This window comes from Numenius arquata, chromosome 10 (assembly GCF_964106895.1).
Source record: "Numenius arquata chromosome 10, bNumArq3.hap1.1, whole genome shotgun sequence".
NCBI lineage: Eukaryota > Metazoa > Chordata > Aves > Charadriiformes > Scolopacidae > Numenius > Numenius arquata.
The window spans coordinates 27,252,909-27,277,369 of NC_133585.1; the positions used below are offsets into that span (position 1 = coordinate 27,252,909).

Genomic DNA, 24,461 nt, shown 5'->3' on the forward strand with positions numbered 1-24,461 from the left:
GCAGTGTTTTCCCTATATGTTGTAGGTGAGTAAGGCATAGGTCATGCTGTTCTCTAGTGTGATTTGATATCGGCTAAGTACCCTGTCAACTTCTGACTTATCTGTTAGATCAATGACCCATAAACATTCAAGATCATTTGCTTCCGATTGCCATCAACTCAGAAACAGGTAATGCCGTTTTTGGAGTGCTTTCTGTCCACTTGATCCTTCCAAAATAGATTACAACAATTGATTTTGACATTCCAGTTTTCCAAACAGTTTTAGCAATAAAAACTAGGTCAAGCCTGTGCTAAAAAAATGACCTCTTCTGCTGGTGTGAAGTTTCCAACAGTAAAAAAGAGAATACTGAAAAATCTCTGCTCTTTGTATTCTTTAGCACCCTGATTATGGTTTCTCTTACCGTTTTCATTTGCACTTACCAAAACCTCATTAGTTTCTTCTCACTATTTCCATTTCTTCAGAAGAACGCTTCCTTTCTTACAGTAAATTAAGCAGCAGGCTCTCACCAACAGAAAGCGACAAAATTTTTCCACAAACCAAAAGACTTCACGTTATGTCACTTACTTAGAGATTAAGACTAGTCTTTTCTACTTGCTCTTTTCCACAGCTCAAATGTCCTGAAGGATGTCGGAGAAGATCAGAGGTCCTGAAAGAAAAAAGCCTGCTCACTGCAAGCGTTCATCTATAATCTAAGAGGCTGCCCACAGACCTTACTGTAAGTATCGATGTCATATTGTCACTGACTCTTTGCTTGCCAACTTCAGAAACTTACTTATCTTTGAGAGATGCTCCCGGTTGAGGTAAGCTCATTTGGTGCCCATTTGAGCCGCACACCAACACCTCCCGTTAGCTGGAGGCCCCGTTCACGCCAAACACCTCTGGCCATGCCGATTTCTCACAGCTTCTTCCACGTTTTTATGGTCGAAATCGGACTTCGCGGTTCGCCTGGCCTGTAGGCCTCTGGGCTTGGCTCCTCACGCCTCGGCGGCCGGCCGCCTCACAGAGCCCGAGGGCAGAGCCGCCTCGCCCCGGTGTGGCCACAAGCGGGCGGCGCTGCCTGGGAACGCCGGCCTCGGGGAAGGCGGCGGGGCCGGGGGCCAGGCCCTCGGCGCCGCCCGCCCCCGTCGCTATGGCGAGGATGCGGAGCGTCGCGGCAGCGGGGCCGAGCCGCCGCGGGCCGCGAACGCCACCGGCCGCCTCCGGCTCCCCACCCGCTGGGCCCTGAGTAACGGGAGCCGTTGAACGCCGGGTGAAGGCCTCATCCTGCAGCTGCGCCATGAGTAGAGGTCCGTTTCCCTGGAAAGCTCAACCACTATTTGTATATATACTTAATGTTTTTTAGGGGCTGAGGCAGTACCAGAGCCAAGGGTTCAGGGTATGTAGCATATGGGGGTGGTTAATACGTGGGGGGTGGTGGTGGGGTGTGAAGTGTACTTGGGTAGTGGTGGGTGAGGGCCAGGAGGCAGGGAAGGGCGGCCATTTTCTCACAGCCCGGGTGGGACAGTCACAGGGCCAGAGGAGGTTCAGAGTGTGGGTTGAGCGCCTTAAAACCAAATGCTAGCTGAGGCCACGGCCTTCTACAGGTTACCTGGAACAAATTACACCTATCATGCTGGCAATAGATTTAAAAAATTTATTGGTTTTTTTTTTTAAATCAATCATATCAGCACTTTCAGTGTCATAAAGTGGCGTGGCTGTAAGTCTGTCCTGCCACACATCCTTCTATTTTATGAGGTGCTGAGTAGCACCTCATGTTGGCAGCAAATACATCCACAAAGGCAGGTGGATGTATCCATGCCCACTTCCTAGGCTGCTCCCCTTGCTGGGAAACCCTCACCCTCGAGTTAGGCTTATATGTGCCTCAGAAATTGTGTGGGAAGAGCTAGGTGAGGAGAACAGGTTTCCTAAAACGTGCCAGAAAAGGCAGTTAGATTAAGTTGGGCTTTTACCTTCAACTTCAATGCACGCTGGAGCGATTCCAGCCTGTGGGGAGATTCTCTTGATCACGTCATTAAATACAGCACTTCCATAGAAACAAACTGTGCTGCCTTGTCTTTTGCTGAATTCTGTGGGTGTTTGATTATGTAAATGAGATGGGGCTTGGGCCTTATAATAAAGGAGTAAAGGGGTTAGCTGTCTTTAAATTAATATAATGGCACCCATTTCAGAAGGATGTGTTGCTGATAGCTTCTGTCATGTGTCCCTGTGGTTGTAATTTACCTGTAAAGATTACATTTACCTTGGAAATGAGGGGAAAACACCATCCGTTTCACAGTGAAAGCAACCTCCCACCTCTAAAATAAGAAATAAATTGTTATTATGAAGCAGATTGTTTTTTTCATTCTCAAGCTTTGAGTTTGAAATAGGAGTCAGGGAAATAATTTTAGTCCTTGTGAGGCAGTAATGGACTCTGAAAAAAGTCTGTGTCTGTGCCTCCTGTTGGTGTGAGACTTGTGTGTATGCCAGCTGTCTTATCCTATACTTGATTTCTGCGTGGTGGGAACCTGGACCGTGTGGGCCAGCGAGGAACTCTTGTATGCTCCAGCCAGGTCCTACGTGGGTGCAACCTGCAGTCTGAGACCTATAGCATGCTACAAAGTACACCTGCCTGTCCATAACTTTTCATGGTTGAAGTGGCTCTACCTGGGCTTTGAGGGTCTCCTCTCGGCTGCTTACCCCCACCCCCAGCCTTTTCTGCCCCACAGCTGCAGATGATCAACTCTGCTGCCTTGCCAAATTCAGCAGCTGCCATTAAGATGTGGTCTGTTTGCTTGTTCTCACCTAATACCTCAAAACTAAGAGGCTTGTAGAAAGGTTTGCATCTTCTCTCAGTATTGTTGTTCCAAAGTTTAATTACTATTTCTCACTGAATAGCATCTTTCTAAAAAGATATTTTCCTTTCTGTATTGCTTCTGGATAGAAACCTGTCATTCCCTATAAGAAGTATAATCTTTTATAGTGATGAATTACCCATATGTTTTTATTCTATTGATCTCTTTTTCCCTTATACACTCATGTAAAATGTTGCTGCCTCTGATTGTAGATTAGTTTATTTATAAATAATATTTTTTTCTTTCAAATGTTATCATTAGTACTAAGCCCTAAAAGAATGACTTAGGGGAAATATCATATCCTGTCATATTTTCAACCTATAATTGTCTTTGTCATTCCATTCTAAGTATCACAATTTAAAAAAATTACTTCACCAGAACTGTAGCAAAATATTGCATCAATGAAACGGCTTTTGATCCCAGAAAGGCTAATATAGAAAATATCTGCTAGTGTGACGCTGATCATTCAGTATCAAGTTCATTCATATCTAACACTTATTTCCTGTAAAATAAATTTCCTTTCACTAAATGTAGCAAATAGTTAAATTCCCCCCCCTTATATTCTGTTTTCCCATCCCTATTAAAAGTTTGTGCCTTGAGGCCTACCAGCAGGGCATGCAATACTACATTAAACCAAATTTAAAAGTAAGGGTGCTCCTGCTGCTAACGTCCTCAGATCACAGACATGCAAAATGAAGGAACTGGCAGCTGAAACTTTAATGGTAGGAAGTGTAGGCTGAATACTTGGGGAAAAAACACAGTAGCTCTTTGTGACAAAAAAGTCCTATTAGCATTTATGTTCTTCAAAATGATGAGTTAGACGATTCTACTAACTGTGAGGCTTTCGGCTTTTGTTTTAAGTAAACCCCTGTGTTGTAAGTATAGCATTACTTACATTTTTTATTCAAAAGATTGTTACTATTGTGGTTATGTATTTCAAATGTTAATACAGTGCCTGTTGTTGCAGCATGTTCAATCATTTCCCCACCTTACATATTAACTTAAAATGTTATTAATACTTGGACCTAGATAGCTAGAGGAAGCACAGGGAATCATATGCAAGTAAGATCCCTGCATCAGTTGTCCCTGTGCAAGTGAAAAGTGCTCCAGTGAAAGAGAAAAAAATGTTGAAAGTGTGGTCACAACCATTCCTATGCATTATGTCCTACAGAAGTATTGCTGAGGCCTGAAAAGATGTGTGTGGACCTGGAATCCGGTTTTACATGTAGTGCACTGGAAATAAGAGAGTTGACTGGGAAACAGCACAAGAAGGATAAAAAAACCACATCGCTGTGAAGACATTGTTTCAAGCAAAGTTGGTTTTGTTTCTTTGTTTTAGTTAAAATGAATGTGTTGCCTCAAGCAATCCTACAAAGCCCAGGGGAGCATCCCAGGTTCATGGAACAGGCTGTTTGCCCCTCATTGGACTTTGCAAGGTATGTACCTCTTTTCTTTCAGAGTATCATTTTTACTGTGAATAGCTTCAATCAGTTATGCCGAGGGGGCAAATTATGTTTGCTTTTTTGCAATATTTAAAACTGCAAAAATCAGAGGCAAGGAAATTCTCTCTTAGGAAAGTTTCATAATTAAAAGGGGAAAAAAAACGAAATAGGAAATGTGTTCTGTTTGAGGTAGATATGTTATCTAATTTTTCAAAACCCCTTCAAGAGCCATAGGAAGTTATTTCCATTTAGCACTGATACAAATGTAGGTCATTGAAAATGTACTTATTTGGATGAAAAAGCATGACATTTATAAAACTGGCTTGAAAAACATTATTGTGTACTTAATAACAGAGAGTTAACAACAGCGCCATAATACTTTCAAGGCCTCTTCATGTGGGCACATGACTACATGGCTTTCCATTCCGTTGTACTCATTTCTCCTTTTAGTTACTTGGATCCATACATTATTGTCTCTCAGATACTACTCTTCTACTCTTCCCCACTATGCTCTGTTTCTGAAATTCCTTCCATTTCAGAAAGAACTATGATTATTTTCTTCTTCCTCCTCTTCTTTTTTTTTGGTTTTTGGTTTGGGTTTTTGTTTTTTTTTTTCCCTGAAAGGTCTGGGGCATCTCAGTTCAGCAGCTGCTTGTCCTTGTCTAAAAGCAGTAAAAATCAAGAAACATGGTATCCTTGGGTCTAGTCTTTCTGAGAGGCTCATGTTGAGGGATGTCCTCTCACACACTTATAGAATAAAGATATGCAGTAATGTCTTACAGTTGTTTGGGTTTTTTTTTAATCTTTTTTTGGCTGGAGCCATGTTTTGCAGCCATCACATTTTCCAGTAGCTGCATTGCTGGAGAACTCACCGCAGAGCTGGGAGGCTTGATTTTTCCCTTTACTTGGGGAGTTTCATGTTCAAGAAGATAATTCTGCAGCAGTTCCATAGAAGTTGTGCCTATTTGCAGAAAATAAATGTTTAATTTGTAATGGTTGAAACCATGCTGTAGATGCCTACTGAGTAGAGCAAGACAAGCTCTGCCATTTTCTTTGGTAGGAAATTTTTAGAAAACTGGAGTCTGAGTTAACAGAATAGGCAGTGGGGATAGAAAGTTAGGTGCAAATGAGTTTGGTCATTTATGCAACTTTATTCTGTTCTTTGATTGAAAAGCTAGGTGTATTTATCATAAAGTTTATTTCTAGGAAAAATATCAGTATCTATTTTTTTTGCTGCGTAGACTGGTAACAGAAATAGTTATTGGAGTGCGTTGTGTAAAACGTTAACTCTGGGATAGGTGACCATTGGATTAAAATACATTTGTCTTTCAGAAGTGAGTGATTTAAAATTAAATAGGAGCCAATTTACAGGTGAAGTAGACCTTTTTTATAAACTATTTATGAAATATAGTGAGTCATCATGGAAACACTGGAGAAATAGGACTAAAAAAGTTTAGGAAAAGCAAGTGGCAACTTCTGGAAGAAAAGAAACAATGCCTTTTAGCCAGTGCCATCCTCACCTCATTTCTCTATTAAGAAACAATGTCTATTCCAAGTCACAACCTCAGTTCTTCACATTAATTGCTTTTATTGTTTTTAATTCTCATTGTATATAACAAGACTTTTTAAAGTAATGATCATTTGAGTTGATGGAATTTTCTACTGTGTTTTTTTTTTCTATGTATCATCTGCCTGTTTTTTCTGTGTTATTGCTACATTAACATCATTGATAATAACAGCCAGGATAAGTTATTTTAGTAACTTAAATTCTTTATGATGTATGACCGTATTTGTATTGCAGGTATGCAGACCTGTGTAAACAGTAATTGGTTTGCAAGTTGTTGCTTGTTTTTTTTTCCCCTTGGCTGTAATTGTCTTTAGGTTAGAGCAGAACTCAGACATTTATATCTTAACTATAAGGCAGGTGACATTTTAAATTGTAAATTATTCTATGGGCTTTTCCCCTGATTGTTTTTTATTAAAATACTTTGAGAAGATAATGAGAAGGCATCAGGCTTCCCTTTGTTCCAGTTTGAGATGATTTTTAACTGCAGTGTGGATTAAATTGCAGCAAGCTGATAGGGATGCCTAGGAATTTGCTTGTTTTAGTCTGGGGGTTTGGGCTCCCCCTCTCCCCATATCTGGTGTGTTCTCTATAGGCTACTGATGTGCAGAAAGCTCATTTTTGCAGTCTTAAAGTAAAAAGGCCAGTCAGGGTTTTTTGTGTTGTCTACTGAATACTTTATATTTAATTACCCAGAGATGCTATTTTTCATTTTTTCTGTTACCTCATATAAACCTATCGTATATTGATGTTTTACATCCGTTTGAAATATACAATAATTACCTTATCTTCATTATACTAATGACATTATGTATCTTCCTAAATTGTGACTCTTTTTGTGAAATAGTGAAAATTTTGGTAGTGATTGTATTTTTGGTATTGACTATAACTGAATTTTTATAGCAATATCCATAAGGTGTACATTTTGCATGGTCAGCAGCAACTCATATGGATTGTGTTATGTGCAGCTTGAAAGCACAAACCTCTATTGGTGCAGCTCAGTAGTAGTAAATTCTGGAACAAATTTAAATGCCCTATTTGTGCCGGAAGTTTTCACTATTACATTGTTTTAAATACAGACATGTCAAAATAGCTCTACATTGCTCAGCTGTTTTGTTTTCATTTAAATGAACTTCATGAAGTGTCTTTGGTAGTCTCAGAACAATAAGGAGCATGACGCTTATATTAGCTAACATTACGAAAAGAATTTACTCTCACTACTGTAATGAAAGACAGCAGTGTAATACAGACAGAGGAAAGTAATAGATTTATGTGGAGCACTAATGTTGAATTTCTTTTATCTTTCAGTGATTAACCAGACAATCTTTGTGCTCTTTTAAAGAAGAATAAAAATAAATTCACATTATTTTTATAAAGATAATATCCTGTACAGTCGGGATATCAGAATCTATTTAAATACAATTTATGGTCAGTAAGTGCATATTATCCTTTAAAATTCAAGGCATCTCTTCTGTATCAGAGCGGAGATGCAAAGACATGATGGCTCAAGTGAAAGGTGAAATGATGTACAGTTCAAATTTTAAAATTAGATCCATGCATCCTGGAATTTGCTGTTTATTTTAATGCCCTTTGAATTACCCTCTTAGCCTTCACCTTTTGCAATATGCTGCTCAAACTGTGGATAGCTGAGAGCAGTATTTAAAGTCTGCATTGCACTAAGGAAAATATTTTGGCTTGGGTTTGAGATTTTTTGTTTTTTTTTAATTTTGAAAAAGTTAAATACAAAATAGATGGGACCACTCTGGTCCATACTGATAATGCAAAAATGTAACGGTTCTGATTTAGAAAACAGTTTAAAATGGATAGCTTAATCAATTATTATTTATTTAGCTAATACACAATTTCTTCTAGTTTAGACAGAAATATTAGATAACTAGGTCCTTGAAAGCTAATACCAACTCTGTTTTCTTTCAGAAATAAAGATTTGAAATAGTTAGAGACCAAAAAATTAAAAAGATATTTGTATATTTTTATAGAATGTCTGATATATTACTTTGTCAATATTTCAGTTTTTAGCTCTACTTGGCAATGCTAATGTATTATACATGCTGCAGAAGTCTATGTTAGCACCTCACAGTGTTTCTTTTAATTTTTTTCATTTAAATTTAGGATTCATTTGATCAAAGACAAAGATGGCATAGATGATTATTTGGCGAAGAATATCAAAGGGCTGTCAAAACAAGAAGCTGCTGCGTAAGTTGGCTTTTTTTGAGGCATTTTAACATCCATAAGTTTATTGTTTCCTTTGTTTCTAGTCATCATAATCATTTAAATTTAAAGTTCCCTAGGCCCTACCATTTTTAGTGGAACTTGGCATTTAAAAATTGAAGTTGATATTAAATAATGATGGTTCATTTCTCCTGATCTTAAATATATCAAAGCATTTAACTCCTTAGTTTTACTAATTTTTATATTTACTAAAGTATTATATCACTTTTGTAACATTATTGTTAAGATTGTGTCAGTAATTATATTTGAAATTGTGCTGCTTTTTTTTTTTTCCTTTTTTTTTTTCTGAGCCTCTGTGAAATATCTCCTCTGGGGTGGAAGCTTAGCATATCGACATACACGTTCTTGTAATTTTGAATTATTATTTAGCCAAGCCCAAGTGGTGACTTCTGCGGTAAAGCATTTAATACACCATTAGTTATTTAAAAACCCAATGAATGAAAGAAATCTAGATAACTTTTGATTTCTTACAGCCGAGGTATTTACATTTAGAAGTTACAAGAGACTATAACTGACTTATTCTTCTGGAGTTCTTTAACAGATCTGGGGTTCAGCACCATCAAAATTAATGAAAGAATTCTAACAAATCTGAATTGCTGGTTGCTTAAGTGAGATAATTTATTTATTTCAATATTTAAATAATAAAAAGATGCATATACAAGGGCTCTAGGCACCTTAACAATTAATATTGCAAGATTACCCTTGCAGCAAAAGAACATTCTATCAATCAGACAGGAATTCGACCAGCTAGTTTCTTGCAAAACATGCTGCTTTTCTGCTTCCTAGCCTAAGAATGTATCTGCAAACCTTCCCTAAAAACTTTCAACTTAAAATCTAGAAAATTACTAAATTTGAGTTGAGGGATAATAACTTTAGCAGTGTCCTAAAACCATATCATAGAATACTCAGCCAACAGACACACTTTCCTTTCCTGTGATACATGTCCGATTCACCTTTATTTTTACAATGGTGACACGATAAAGCTAGTAAGTGTTCTGTCAATACAAAGACTATAACGTATCTGGTCTGATGGTCTAGGAGAGCAATTTGTTTAAAGCAACCTTGTGCCCCACTTCTTTTATTTGAGTTAAGACTAGGTTCAAAGATGGTGGACTAAAGATTAGTTCAATGGTGGGATTGGGCAGGACTTTCTCAGTATGTCATCCTAGGGTTCAACGTGTTCCTTTGTTTCTGTAGGAGAGTCTCTGTTATCATGGTCACAGTCTGTGGGAGAGAGCAGCCTGACAGTTGCAGGGAAGTGAGTTAGGTGAGGCAGTGGGAAGTGCCATGTTACTGCTCTGTGAGTACACATGGTTGATGCGGGACAGTTACCTTTGATCATGCTGTCACACTAATTGTGCTAGCTGTCATAGCTGGTTTAAATATTTCCTGCTTAAAGAGAAGGAAACTAAGTTTGGTCTGTGACTTGGTCACATTCAGCATGAGCTGGACCAACATAAGGAACGCACCCTTCCCGAGCAAATGCTGTGTTGACAGAGGTCCTGTCCCCTGAATTAAGGGTAGCATAGTTGCTCTGTGAGGGGGGCAGAAGTATCAGACCTCAGGGAGGAAGAACAGAAATAAGTGCATTCGCTGATTGTCACCCTAGTTCCGTACCAGCTATGCAGTGTTGCTGTAGTCATTACGCTACAACAATTATTACAGCCTGACTTACCTTCCCAGTGAAGCTGTTTCAGTCTTTAGCCCCAGTGGATTTCCACAGTACACACACCGTGCTAGGGACAGAAGTGTTCTCTCTGTGATTACACAGGAAGCCACTGCTATTTTAGGAGGGCCTTGGGGCTTCAAAGAGCATTTTACAGCTCTGATTTGATCAGGTCAGCCTTTTACTGCTATTGAAAAAAAACCAACCCACAAACCAACCAAAACAAAACACAAAAACCTCAAAACCCTCCTATACAATTTTTCTTTTTATATCCAAACACTGCGTCTGGAGGTTGTGGAAAAGGAAACCAGCAAGCAAATCCACAATGAAGTGAGAATTTTATCATCTCGTCTGGAATACCTGCACAAAATGGGGTGTTTCCTTACTATTTTGTAGTGTGCTGTTTTTCAAAGTTATCAAAGCCTCTTAGAAGATTAAACTGAAATACCATATGTATTCTGGTTTATTTCTGTGGAGTTTTTTTAAGTATATCTTTTAAAAGATTACATTCATGTTCTGTGTATTTAATTATTCTTAGAATTTACCTTTTGCTAATTGCTCAGCAGTTACAAAATTTCCATAGTATGTATTTTACTAATGCTGTTCCATAAACATGATACAATCATTTGAGAGCAAACAAATGGTAACAAACTAGCAGTACATTATTATAACTACACAGTTATAATAATACTAGGCTAATCTAGTTATAAAAAACTAAATGCATCAACTGTAATTTTAAACCAATTTATAAAGGCAATGCCATATCTGTAAATGATCTTATTGAAATCAGTTATGCTTTGTATGTCTCAGCTGACAACTGATGTTTTTATTTTTAAAAGTGTGAGAAATGGCTTATAATATGCTGATTAGTTTTTTTTTAATATTGTTTCAATTCCAGAAGTAATTATTGCACTTAAGGACAGGATATCTTTCTTTTGCCACCTAAATATCTGTACTTTGGTTTAATATGGAGGTTAATTTGATAAGTCAGTCATTATTTTGTCAAGACAAATTATTGTAGCCACACTCCTGCTTAATATTAAACATCCTTTATTTTTTTTGGTGCGTGTTAGGCAGATAACAAATTTATTACATCCTAAATAAAGGAGTGTATAGGTAGTATCACATTTATGGAAACAAGCAGTGTTCTTTAAAGCTGTTCCCTAAAATTGTATCCTTCACAATATTTTTAAAATTAAGATAAGCTCATTTCTTCATAGTTGAAGGGAAAAAAAAGGTTGCAGTTATCCTTCTATTATACAGTATTGTACAATGTTCCAAGTGTGAGCAAATGAGAAGAATTCCATTAAATTCCATGTTTGTGTTATAATCTCATTTTTCTGTGGGAAAAAATGTGGAGATGTTTTTCTTTTTTTTTTTATTTGTAATAATTTTTTGTCCCAGGGTGATATGATAGAAGAGGAAGAAAAAACAGTGCTTAAGAAAGATAGTGCTTTAATTCTACTAAAACAGGATATTGCTTTGTTGTTTTGGTTTTTTTCATTGATTTTGCTTTTGTTTCCTTCTCTAAGACTTTAACTTGAAATAAGAAGTTAACGTGGTGTAAGAAGCTGGAAATGGAAAAAAAGTAAAGAGTCCCATTAATGCAGAATGTGACCGCTTTCCTGCCACAGAATTAGGCTTTTGTAAGCTTATGAGGAGGTTGAATGACTCCACTGGCCTTCAGTGTGCTTTCCCTGATACTTTCTGTTCTTGGCCTTGACTCACCAAATCATTAATGGCTCAAAATCGGGTTGCAGTAAAAATTAAAAATTGTCCTTATGACTGATTTAAGAGTCAGAAAGTTCCTGATGAACTGTGAAGTAAGGCATTTAGTATCAAGAGATTGATTCCAGGGTTGAATCTTCAAATGAGTTTGGAGCCTAGGATGGACCAGAATTTCATATTGTCATTTCTGTTTCCTGATCTTTTTGTCAGGGCCAGAAAGATCAAGTAAAAGTTCCCCTCTCTTCATACAAATGAAAATTGTCCAAAGACAACTACATCATCAAAAAAGAGTTAAAGACTAGAAAGAGAGACTTTGAAATCTTTTTGATGAGAGGAACAGTTTTGTTTAGTATTAATTTTTAGTAGTAATTAGCGATTTTACTAGATGTATTTCTGTGAATTGGATGACAGAGTTCTAATGTCCTCACTCAAGACTCATTGATAGTCAGATGACATCTAAATTATTTTCAGAGACGGTAGGGGCTGACCTACATATGCAGGAAATATGTATTTGTGTTTTCTGTCTTGCGTGTGGTGGATCAATGTGTTTTGGAAAGCTTGCCTTGATAAATTTGTGTCCGTAAAGACATGCTCTGTTGTGACTTTCAGGCAGGAGGCAAGATTATCTTATACACATTTGAACAGATGTGTTTGAGATACAGTGGATTGTTCTGCTTAGAATTCACCAGAAGGCTGGTGCACGTCAAGATTATCTGGAACGCAAAAAGGCAAAGGCTTTCATTTGCAGGGGGGCTGTGACCCCAAGAGCAATTGCCAGCTATCTCAGCTAATGCTGGGAAGATCAACCATTAAACTACTTTGCAGATTTTATACTGAAAGATGGAATATAATATTTTAGCTCTAGGAGTGATGACTGGTGAATATAGTAGCAGTCCTTTACTTCCATAAACGTTTGTCCTTCTTTGCAAAAAGACCAAAGGGGTTTTCATCTAAGTTTAACTCATCCAGAGAACTAGGTTAATCACCCCATATAATCAGAAGAAATAATTAAGAACAGGTAATTTGATTAGTTGAGCCCCACCTTTTAGGATTCAGACAACTGCCTTAGAATAAGGTGAATTGTACATTTGAAGCACCTATTTCTCTCCATTGCTTGTATAGAGAGCTTAGAGAGACCAGCTCAGATGTAGACATGTACATTTACTGTTGAATCCCACACTGGAGAACTATTCAATTTTGAAAGCTGTCAAAAGGATCAGGGAGAAGTCTTAGAAAGTTGCATTCACTAATTCCTGAGGCAGCATTTCTACAAGAAGCTGGCAAATGCAGAACAAACGTGACCTGGCATCATTTTAAATCTTCTGTTAGTGCCATCTGATAGAAAATTATTTTTCCATTCTTCAGGGCAAGAATTAAAAGGGACAAATCATTTACTACTCTCTTCCCCAAATTTCTGCTGTTTTCAGTGTCAGTATCAGCTAGGTAGAGTTAAGGAAAAAAGATATCAGCCGATTAATGAAGGATTAAGTGTTAGTACTCAAGATAAGTTTGTGGAAATGAAATATTTCTTTCCTACATCCTTACTTCTTCTACCAGTTGGTCTCTGAATACTCAACCCTATGTGTCCTCCAAGACTAAAGAGGAAGAAACTTCCTCCACTGATGAGTGGTCAGGATGATTTGGAGTCCACTGAGGAAGAAGAATGGGGTTTGTGGGCTGATGTAGAGGAGAGGGCCTAGCTTGAGGGGTGTTTTATTCATTATTTTCATCATAGCCATGACGGACTAGGTAGCCCTACTATTAGACCAGGCTTCTTCTAATCTCGTCCTCTGTTTATAAGGTATTTAAATCATGAGAGTTTTGGTACTTAGTTTTAGATATATTTGTTTTTCTATTTGTCCTGATTCTCATCTTTTGTGTTCATGGACCAGTTCTTTAAGGCAGCTAAGCACAAATAGCTGATTGAGGTTTTGATTAATCCAGACTTTTTAGTAGCTATCACCTTGACCAAATAAATTAGTATGGTGACTTCATAAGTGACCTATGAAATCTTCTACTCAACAAATGGATTGGAACCTTTTTTCATTGACAGCTTATGATATTGCTATGTTTTCTTTTTCACAACCTGAAATGTTTACTGGGACTTCCCAGTTAGAACATGCATAATTAAGGCTTGGGAATTTTGTGTTGTAAGGTGGATTTGACCATTTCTGTGTTACGGAGTGAAGCTCTCAAGAGACAGGGGAGGGGCACTGCCAAGAATAACTGTTAGGAAAAGTATCTTGTTGGTGCGGGGTTAAGGCAAGGAAGGAGCAGGGCAGCTGCTATTACTAGAAAGCTTGGAAAAGGCAATTTCAGACACAGAGAGAAAATGTGTAGGTGCAGATTCTCCTTTTCCCTTATATTTTGGTCCTTGATTGCACAGTACTTGTTTGCAGTGATGCGCTGATTTGAGCTGCTTCCATTTCTTCTGTGTATAAGAAGACGAGGGAGAGAGGAGAGCTCAAGGCAGCTAAAGAAGGGCATAGCAGCCAAAGGAAACCGTTCTTCCCCTTTCATGTTCAGGTCCTAGGAAGATTTTGCTGTTCTTGCTGATGTCTATCTTCGGATATGACCTGTGAACACCTTATGACCCTCTTTGTTCACATTACTCTGTTTGAGAACTGGTGGAATGTTATGTCAACTCATTTACATGTTATGAGGATATTTCTTCACTTTTAAATACTAGAAACTATGGAAAAGGGTAAATCAGAACCAAAGAAATGTATCCTTTCATAGTAAAAGAAATTTTAAATTAAGGCACTCTATCCCAAACTCCCTGCTGATTGTGGAACGGGAGATGGCACAAGTCATTTATTGAGCGAGATGATAAATTTTAAATTTCTTTCACAATATTATTTAAATATGTATTTTTTTCTGTCTGAATAATTCCTAACAATCTTGCTTGACATGGCCAGGATTCAATGTTTATACTTTCAAAAAGAGATTTTAGCACTTAGAGGCACACATTCTTTTTGGTTAAATGAATTATCTCTGCGAATTCCAGGCCTGATAAACATATTATTTAGTGTAATTAGGCAGTGATCTAAAGAACAGAACTGTGTGGGAAGTGAATGGCTTGCCTTTCCAAAAGAAACTTCTCTGTGCTTTTGTTTAATGTGAAAGGTTTTTCTTGAAAAGGTTAAAAAAAGTTCTAATCAACTTCTGTACATTATGTAGAACTTCATTTTCTAAACTCTGCAAAAGAAAGTTTCATATTTAATGGGAAATCATGAATTATTCCATTTATTATCTACTTCCTCCTTTCAAAGACATGATCTGGATAAAAGGCGGGGTGAATAATTTCAAAAAATACAATACATTTTTAATGGGAAGGTGCAAACTACAGATTCTCATGACTATTAGCAAGTATAGAGGAAACAGAATTTTACTTGCAAAAACTCATCAAACTCTTGCAAAGATAAAATACATGACATACTTTAATAAAGAAGAACACAGTGAGCTGAAGTTTTTCTTTTTTTATGTAACTTGTTGTTTTTACTAAGTTTGGTCTTACGATTTTCTAGTGCTTTCATTTCTCAATAGTTCAACAATATTTAGTACTGAAGATAATGTACAAGCAATACACAACTGACTTCTATTTTTAAAACACTCCATAAAGGTGAAGCATCACTAACATACAAAAAGAGTCTGAAATAAAGAAAGTCTAATTTGCCTTTGTACAATCATGACTTCCTAATAATTCTCATAGTGAATCCTGCTGAATTGTGTAAAATCCTCTTTTTTCTTTTCCTCTTAATCTCTGTGTGGTCTATTTGTCCTTGGATTACTGAGTAAGTTCTTTTGGGGACTTGAATGAGATATCATAAACAAACACAAAAATACTGTGGGAATTGTTCATGGCAATAGTATAATGAATGCATAGCCTTGTATAGGGTTTTTTGGCAATTCATAGCATCAGCTTGAGAAGACACAGAAAGTAAATAATTATTATTATTTTTTTCTAAAGGTAATTTTGCACACTGTGAAGGAAACTTTCAGAGACATTTAATGACTTCTCCAATATCGCGCAAGTCAAATGGAAAGGGTTCCAAACTCAGATATTTCTAGCTCTCAGTCCATTAGGTCAGCTCTGAAATAAAAGAGGAAAGTTGGGAAATACTTCATTTTGATAAATAATAGTCCGTAAAATATGGTTGGAATTACTTTTTGTTAATGATCATAATTAATTTAGAAAGAAAAGCAGAAAGATTAATGAAGATAATGTTTTTTTTCTGATTATGCTTGAAATAATCACAGGTGTGTGTGCAGAAGTTGTGTGTTCTTCTGTATGAAGAACGTTTTTATAACAGTAGCACTTTTATCTTTATTTTCAGTGCTTTCTTTGCATTTATGTTTAGGGACAGAATGTTCCAAAAGTTCATTGCTAAATTTATATTTCCATTTTCTGGGTTAATGAGGATTCTTAATTACTACAGTACTTACATTCATTTTAAAATACTTTTTCTGTGTCATCCTTTGATGTTTATAATTGATTAATTTTTCATTTTATGTAGTATTAAAGTGGCAGTGTAGCTTTGAACAAAAGGAAGCGAGTTCAATGTATGTGTTCTTTACAGGATCCTACTGACAGGTTATGCATCCGCCTTTAATTGCATGATTTAGGTAAAAGTGTGGTTTGACAACAGTCAGAGACTGTGAGGCAGTAGATGAAAATGCTGCATTACTTATGCTGAAAGTTGTTGTACCTATATATGGTATAAAGTACCTTTATATTTATTTTCTGATATACTTCTTTTCATTTTTCTATTAATAGCTCTGAATATATAGCTCCATAAACCTTTTCTTATTGAAAAAAAATTGAATTGTAACTAAAGTCAATTTCAAGTAGACGTTCTTCCCTCTTATGATATGTGCAGATCATCACACAGGTTTTTTTATTTACTGTTTAGAGTAGGGAATTCTTTTTATAACATTTGGGGGTTTGGTGGATTTTATGCTTTTTGTATTAGGACATTAGCTATTTCAGCTTTATAATTTGGAATTAAAAAACCATGCACCCCACCCCAATATAATTTAATTCTCAGCCTTAGTAATCAAAAATTCTGATGTGTAAGCTAACCATCTATTACTACTTAATGGCATTTACTATACTTTCATATCTTTCTTTAATGAGATTACTACAGTCTACAATTACATATTACCACCCAGTAAATATTTCATTAAAAGAAAAGTATTTAAATGGCCAGTCTTTAAACTAGGATTAAAGAGGGCTGTGCCCTGATTCAGTTAAATAGCTTTGTATCAGTAGCAGTATGTGGTGAAAATGTGGTGAGTACCTTGACCAACTGAGGGCTTGACTCACCAAAGTACTTATGTATATAAATTTTCACACTGAACTCAGGTACTCGGATATATTTTCAAGTTAGCTGTGTACCTAACTTCGGTGGATTGCACACATGACAACGTAGATTTCAACAGTGTGAGTACGTGGTTTTATACCACTGTAACCTGGATCGTAACATCGCTGAATGCAATAGCCAAATCTTCAGCTTCCATATTTACCAAGTGTTTTAATAAATGCTTTTTGTGCTCTGCAAAGCCCTGCAGAAGTTTTAACTCTATTTTAGATGTGGGTCACTAACAGTGTTGCAAACAGTTTTTGGCTGTCCAGCTATAACTAAACAATAATTCATGTTTTGATTCCTAGGCAGAGCAGCCTGAAGTTATAAATTCTTACAGCATGCTTGGCTTTTTAGTGTTTCATACAGTATATTTGTTTTTACTTAATGCATATATTTTTCAAATTTTAGTGAGGAAATTGTGGTGTCTCCTTGTTTATGCTGTGTGGGTTTGCATATAGGTTAAACACAAAGTAGCTGAGTATTTACATACTTCATGTAATTTTAACTTTCTTGTAGATTTATAGACAGGAAATGTGGGGAGAAAAAAGTGAAATGTATTTGTTTAAATAAACTTAAGCAAAAATATCTTGATTATTTTTTCATAATTTTGTGATCCTTAGCTAAGGCATTTGTATCAGTCATTGGCTTGCCGACTGCAGAAGGAAACCCCCAGTGGATGAAACCTATTTGAATACAGTTTTTAAACATTATAATAATTGGTAGAGTAATTATTTTACACTGGAAGTACACTTTAATATTTTATATACTATCGTTGTTTAATCCATGCCGGTTTGTGCTTTACAAAATGTAATTGCTGCAGTACACTTGTATTGTAATCAGCAGCTGGCATTACCCTATAATACTAATTAAATCATATAAAATCTAAAGATATTAAAAAAAAAAAAAAAGTAATCTGAAAATACTAAACTTTTGCACTTATTTTGCATGTCTGTAATTGACCACACCAGACAGGAGGCATGGAGAATTAAGCTTATAATAAATAATTCTGTTACGCTATACTATTTTGATAATTTGTAACATCAAATTACTAATTAAGGCCTTAATCTTGGCCTCTTAATTTCTTTTTTCTTCTCTCTCTTTCAGCTAAAGGGTAGAATAGCTAAAGGCAAATAGCTTTGTTGTACAGGGTTTTAAGGGGAATGCAGTACGGTACTGTCCTGATCTCCCAGCGTTGCTTAAGAGTCTTATAAAAGTACAATACCATAACATAGGAAGGTCCTTGAGATTGTAACCACAGTGTAATTTCATTAACCTCACTGAAGAATAGTATTTGTGATTTTTGCTCTGGTAAAGGCAGATTAGAATCAGATTTCTGTGAATCCTCAGCATGACTCTAGATCTTTTTAGACTAGCAATGATAATAGTAAAAGAAATCCACATAAGAAAATTATCTAAGTAGCTGTATAGTTTAAGAACAGTAAAATGCCTGTAGCAATATCCAGGTACGCTTAAAGCACAGCATTAACAATAGTGATGCCTTTTCAGGCTTGCAGATACACATTCAATAAATAGCTGCTTCCACATATGTCATATTATACTACATGAAATCATCATCTATAGCGTGGTGCCGCTAAAACGGGAACTTGAACTTTTGGTGGTTATTTATTTGGCGCTAAAAATTCTTCTGACACCCACCCCCCGTGTCAGACGTGCAGAAGCGCGCAGAATTTTTCAGCACCTCATGCATAAAATACTGCATCGTAGTAACTGATGATGTAGGACGGATGCATGATACCCAGCCTGACCCACTCGGTGGACCTCATTGCACCATTTTGCCCAACCTGCGTAAATAAATATGTGGCAACATCAGCAGGGTTCTGGTAATGACAGAGACGAGTGTACAGTCACAGGAACAGTGAATTCTCAGCATCGTCTATGTTTGTGTTAACTATTGCGGCTTTCATCTGTTGAATTTCGTGGGTTTATAAAAATAAAACAAATACGCTTTCAATTAAAAACAGATTAATTGGTATCTTTGTTTTAACCATAAATACACAGATATGCACCAGAGTTCATTAAAAAATAATTTGTTTTAAAAAAAATCCATCTGAAATCTTTTTCTGCCAGCATGCACACATGATCATTCAAAGGGGGAAAGAGGACTTTAGGTTTATATTCCTATCAAGGTTCAATTTTAAAATTAAACACAGCCAGCATTACAAGGTGGTCTGCTCATTCCAATTCGACTGGTGTAATTGCTTGCAGGCGATGTTCGCGCCTTTGTGGCACGGCGCTTTTGTGGTCCCGAGAAACGTAAGCCGGTATCAGTGGCAGCGCAGGGAGCGCAACCCCGCGCATCTCCCGCGCCTGGGCTCGCAGCGACGGGGGCCCCGCGTTTGATCCGTGCCGGTGCCCTTCTTTGTTCTGCAGCCCTTCCTCGCCGCACTGACAGCTGCCTGATTAACATGTCCTGGCTGCAGTTTCCCAGATTTCCAGTAGATGCCCCCAGAGACCATTAAACCTCTTGGAACATCCTCTGCTTCAACCTAATGAAAGGCCAGTCTTTTTTCATTTTGCTTCTTGAAGTAACATAATTGTTCAAAGGAAACCTAAAATCGGCGCGGATGCAATGCAGAAAAACAAGCTTACTTGTTTAATAATATATCATAATTTATTAGGTAGTAAGGTTCAAAAGGTTTAGTGTAAACTAGTTTATTAATGTAGTAGAAACATACTGTTAACAGTCGGATTTTATAAAATAAGTCATGTACATTTAATTAGGTATCAGGTTTTGATGTTGATATTAGAAATAAAGTAATCTTTGGTTATATAAAACATGAGATTTCTGTTCAAGCTCTCATTTTACCTGCTGTATGTGACATCATAAAAAGCAGTATGAAAAGGATTTTGAGGATTGAGTTCAGCTCAAGATATCATTAAAAGTTTACTTGCGTCACTCCTCTGTTGGAAAGCACTGTTTGTTGGGAAAAAAAAAAGACACTGGCATTTTCATCTGGAACTTTGATAACTGAAAACATTCGACTGAAATAATTTCAGAAATTGTTGCAGTGTCAAGGTCTCTCAAGTGTCACAAATACCATTCATCCCCATAATATCATTCATTTCTACACCTATTTTATTGTTTGTGTGTGATCAGTCACTTGTGGCTTATGTATCATAGAAACTTCAGGAAATAAGAGTATTATTATTTTGCGCTTTGTGTTTTCTGTTTTCAAGTATAACTGAGAGATAGCTTTTATCTTCATGCCTCTAAAATTTGAATGGTTATACAGTAGATAGCTTCATTGCTTGTGAGTTAAAATCAGCTATCTTTGCCTGGGAAAAATAGGTGCTCTGTACTGTATGATTACTTCAGCACTATTTCAATGTCTTTATTAATTGGGATGGGATTTATTAAAAGAATATTTATACTAATTTTTGAAACTGATCTATTTTACTGTATGTTATGTTTTCCTGTATTGATTTGCTAATAATAGTGCTGTCTTGTGGGGAAAATGTGCTTTGACTTCAAGTAAAATGCATCAGTCTACAGAAAATAACAGGTTAAATGGACATAGTTTTCTGAATGACATTTTGTTTAGTCACTGTTAGAATCTTTTGGCGGTACTTTCTTGTGTACTTCTAATACATCCAATAATCTAATGTGTGCATGCATATATGCTTATATAGATCACATTATATAAATAAATATGCATGTATGTGTGTCTGCTCTACAGATTGTTATTCCACTGCTCTGAGTTATATTACTGTAGGATTTAGTCCTAGGCCTTTGGAAGTTGGTAGGAATTTTTTACCTATATTCTTCTTTTTTTTTTTTAATTAGATAGAATTTTAAAACAGATAAAAGAAGGCATTCCATATACAGAGCCTACATTGCACTGTATTAACATAATAGCTTTACAGTATTTTTAAGCTGTATACTTTGCATCTGATATATGACAAATATAGCATATTCTGGAAAATTAAATGTTTGTGATATTTCTCATTTACTTTCCTAAGATAAATGTAGCAAATTCTGGTACAGAATAGTTGTATATTTTCCCTTGTCTATGGGAACAATGTATGCTTATCAATCTCAAAAAACATCTATTTCTATATTAAAGATAAATTCAGTACTGTCTAGTCTGAATTGTATCAGGATTTTGTACTATTTTTGTGTACTGGTACTGAAATACGTATGAAGGACTAATGTTTATCGATGTAGTAATTAATAGATTGTATTGTAACCATATTAAATAGGAAATAATGTAGATTATTTTCTTCTTGCATCTCACATTGTTGTTTATTTCATTGACATCTAGCTAAGAAGTTTTTTAGATCAGTTTTTAAGAACCTCAGTAGCTCTTCTTAAGGTAGAAGTATTAGTCTCATTAGGCTATTGTTTAGCATGAGGTCATCTGAATTTATTACATACACTATAAATCTCAGGTTTTAGAATTCCATATTTATTTTAAAGCTGCTGAGAATTTGAAGTTAAATTGATTTTAATCAGAAAAGAGAGTCTTAAAAACAGTTTGGAAACTTAATGGAATATACAATATAAAATTAACACATCTGGGTCCTTGCTGTTTTACTGGGACAAAGGTTTGATTTCTCACACTAGATACCTGCGCCTGCAAACCTTTACATCTCTACGTGAGTGTTGCAGGCAGTCCCATTGGACTCATAGTTTTCTCCAGGATAGAACACAATGATTGTTTCATGCCACATAAAAGAAATATTTTGATTATTTCCATAAATTATACCTCAAAAGGTATAATACCTCTTGAGAATATTTGATTACGCAACTTCTTGATATGTATATCTTATCAGAGTTTATGAATGAGATAACTTTGATATAAATTCATCATTGCATCATTTGATTTTAAAATTAGGGAGAAATTACCAAACTTTTGCATCGGTAAACCACTTCTAGCTGAAGTTATATGCTAAACAGCAGCAAAATAATATCTAATGATTGTGTTTCTGGCATAGCATTTGTTTGACGTTTTAAACCAAGCCATCATATCCTACAGCAAAACTGTTTAACATATACATTGTTTTGATATGTGGAATGTGCCTCATTTTTCCCTGTGCACTGTTTTAAAGCAAACTAGGAGTTCATTGTGTTTTCATGAAGTAAACATGGGGTTTTTTCCCCATCAGTCAGCCTTTTTTACCAATACCAGCTAAAGAATACCAGTGTATTTTTAACATGTTTTCAATATATATATTGGTATTTATTCACTGTTGCCATATTTACTTCCCTAGGGTCTGACATTAGTAATCAGATTTTAGCAGAATGCTTTTTGAGCGGAGGCAAAAATACCTTTTCCCTGCTGCTGAACTGCAGAGGTCTCTTCTTGAAAGCTGTTTTAGTTATCTGTACTTATTTGGTAAGGTGGAGAAGAGAATACAGGTTTAAAGGCTTAAAATCTATCTTTCTTATTCCCAGTAACAGGAATTCATACAAGAAGAACATCTGCATAGACATGCTGCGACAGGGTTATCACAAGTCCTTCTCCGAGCTCTTCACTCTGATACAGAAGTGGAATGCCTTGAGGGAGGCTGCAGGGCCTGGGTCAGCCATATGGCAGCGGAAGTCCCTGGAGGAGCAGCCTGATAAGCTGGATCAGCTTTACCACTTCCTGACCAGGGCTGAGGCAGCCCAGCGAGCAGGTAAATGGGGGGATTGTGGGTAGAAGAGCAGCGGGAGCCACAGCCGCCAGTGCCTGGGGGAAGCTTCCAAATTGTTTCATGTATGAATTTGAAACGTTACTGCATCTTAGCACATTTCAGCCTTAGTCAACTAAGCTGTATTTATAGAATAAATGATTAGGAGCTGCAGATATCAGAAGAGGGTTTGTGAAGGAAAAAAAAAATAAGGGAAAAACATGTAGAGTGCGTTATGATCTCATCAGAAATGTTTGATGTATTTATATCTTTGATAACATCTCACTTATTTTCTCATAGTTTGATTATTTATTGTTTTTCTTTATTGATTTGAGTAGCTGGTTTTGTATTAGAAAAATTTAATAGGTGAAATGCTGTTTCACGCAGTAATAGTTTTATAAATCTGATTTTATTAAATACCCCGTCTGCTAACTGTGTTTGGATTTGTGACTGACTTAAAAAGGATTGTGAACATGTCAAATAAAATGCAGCACACGGATGTAACATGCCACCTGTGAATTACTAGATATTAGTGAAGACATAACTCCAAATTACTGTATTTTCTCTATTGCCTACTATTTACTAAGCACTCATATTTATCATTTCCTTGTACTATGAATAGTAACATAACTTGCTCTGTCTCTCTCCTTTTTTAATAATTGTAGGGATGGAGGCAGATAAAGCTCTAACTGCAATCCTGTTTCATAGCTTAGCTGATTTCACTTTAGTTGGCATGTTTTAAGTCGCATTTTGATCATTACAAGTATGAAAATCTACAATAAAGCTTGTGAGTTTGGAATCTAAGCTTTTTGACTGAAATTTAGAAACAGACAACTTCATTTACAAAAGGAACAACAAAAAAACCCTTTCAGTGCTTAAAAAAATGTTAAATTAAAATGTTTAGTTTATGTTACTACAAAAGCCAAAGGTTGTGTTTCTTTGTGTGATTCACTGTAATTCTAGGCAGGAAGTCTAGCCAGCCCATAATTGGAAGGAATCTTCAGATTTGCCTGGAGTATGACAAAAACCTGACTAGGCACCCCAGTAGCTTGCAGGAGTACAAGAGAGAAGTTTTGTGCTCGGATTGCCCTGGCAGATTTGATGTTCAAAAAATAGTAGACATGGCTTATCTTGATGGGCCTGCTTCCTGCAGCTGCTTGAGGAAAGCATTTTGCCTTTCTTCAGTGCGTGATATTTTTCAGTGGTCCAGACTGATGTGTGACAACAGGCTTGACAAACATGCTCCCAGAGAGTCGAAATGCTGCTGACTGTGCAGTTTCTGCCTCTATGAAGGGCAGGGACCCTTTCTCTCACTGAACCCAATGTTCATTGTGTTCTGGGCTCTGTAAGTCTTTCACCTCTCACAGAGACAAGGTACCACCAGTTATCTGACTGATTGCATCTTGCCTCTAGGAGAGAACACGTCCCAGCTCTGCCCATTAGAGTTGGTTAAAATGAAAGAAGAGAAAATAATAAAATGTGCCAATAGAGCTGGCAAGCATCTTTACTGAACTGCTAGATCAAGGTATAGTTAGTTTTGATTTTTTTCAACAGTTTCAATGCAAACCTTTGCACAAATCTCTTGTTTGTTTTAAGTGAGGCTTGAGTCACCTGGCACGTGAAGGGGTGGATACTAATTCATGTTGCAGGTGTTAGAGCTATTAGTGCTGTGAAGATAACATGTGAATTATACAGCTCATCAAATACTCATTCAGTAGTTCCAGTAATCCAGTTACTCTCTGATTCTAATCAAATTGCTTGGGGCTCTGGCTTATGATCTCCTGACAACTCCAGTTGACACCACTTAAGAAGTGTTCAGCAGTTCTCCTCAGCTGGAACTTACCATGATGTAGCAAAACAGCAGCTGACCTGCATTTGCTTGTCAGCCACCACAGTTCAAGCTTAAAAGGCTGAAAGTAATATTTGGGGCTGTAAACTGAGAGTTTCACAGTGTGGCTGATGTCACTAGCTGAAAGTTTA

General features: G+C 36.6%; 1 protein-coding gene across 1 annotated transcript in view; it reads left to right on the top strand.

Moving 5' to 3' along the window:
• Window positions 1-1,276: 1,276 nt before the first annotated feature.
• Window positions 1,277-24,461, top strand: part of TTC29 (tetratricopeptide repeat domain 29) — a 131,737-nt gene continuing 108,552 nt past the window's right edge. The window contains exons 1-4 of the mRNA XM_074154874.1: window positions 1,277-1,286; window positions 4,171-4,267; window positions 7,968-8,051; window positions 22,264-22,487. Coding sequence (XP_074010975.1) covers window positions 1,277-1,286; window positions 4,171-4,267; window positions 7,968-8,051; window positions 22,264-22,487 — 415 coding nt within the window. The remainder of the gene's footprint in view (window positions 1,287-4,170; window positions 4,268-7,967; window positions 8,052-22,263; window positions 22,488-24,461) is intronic.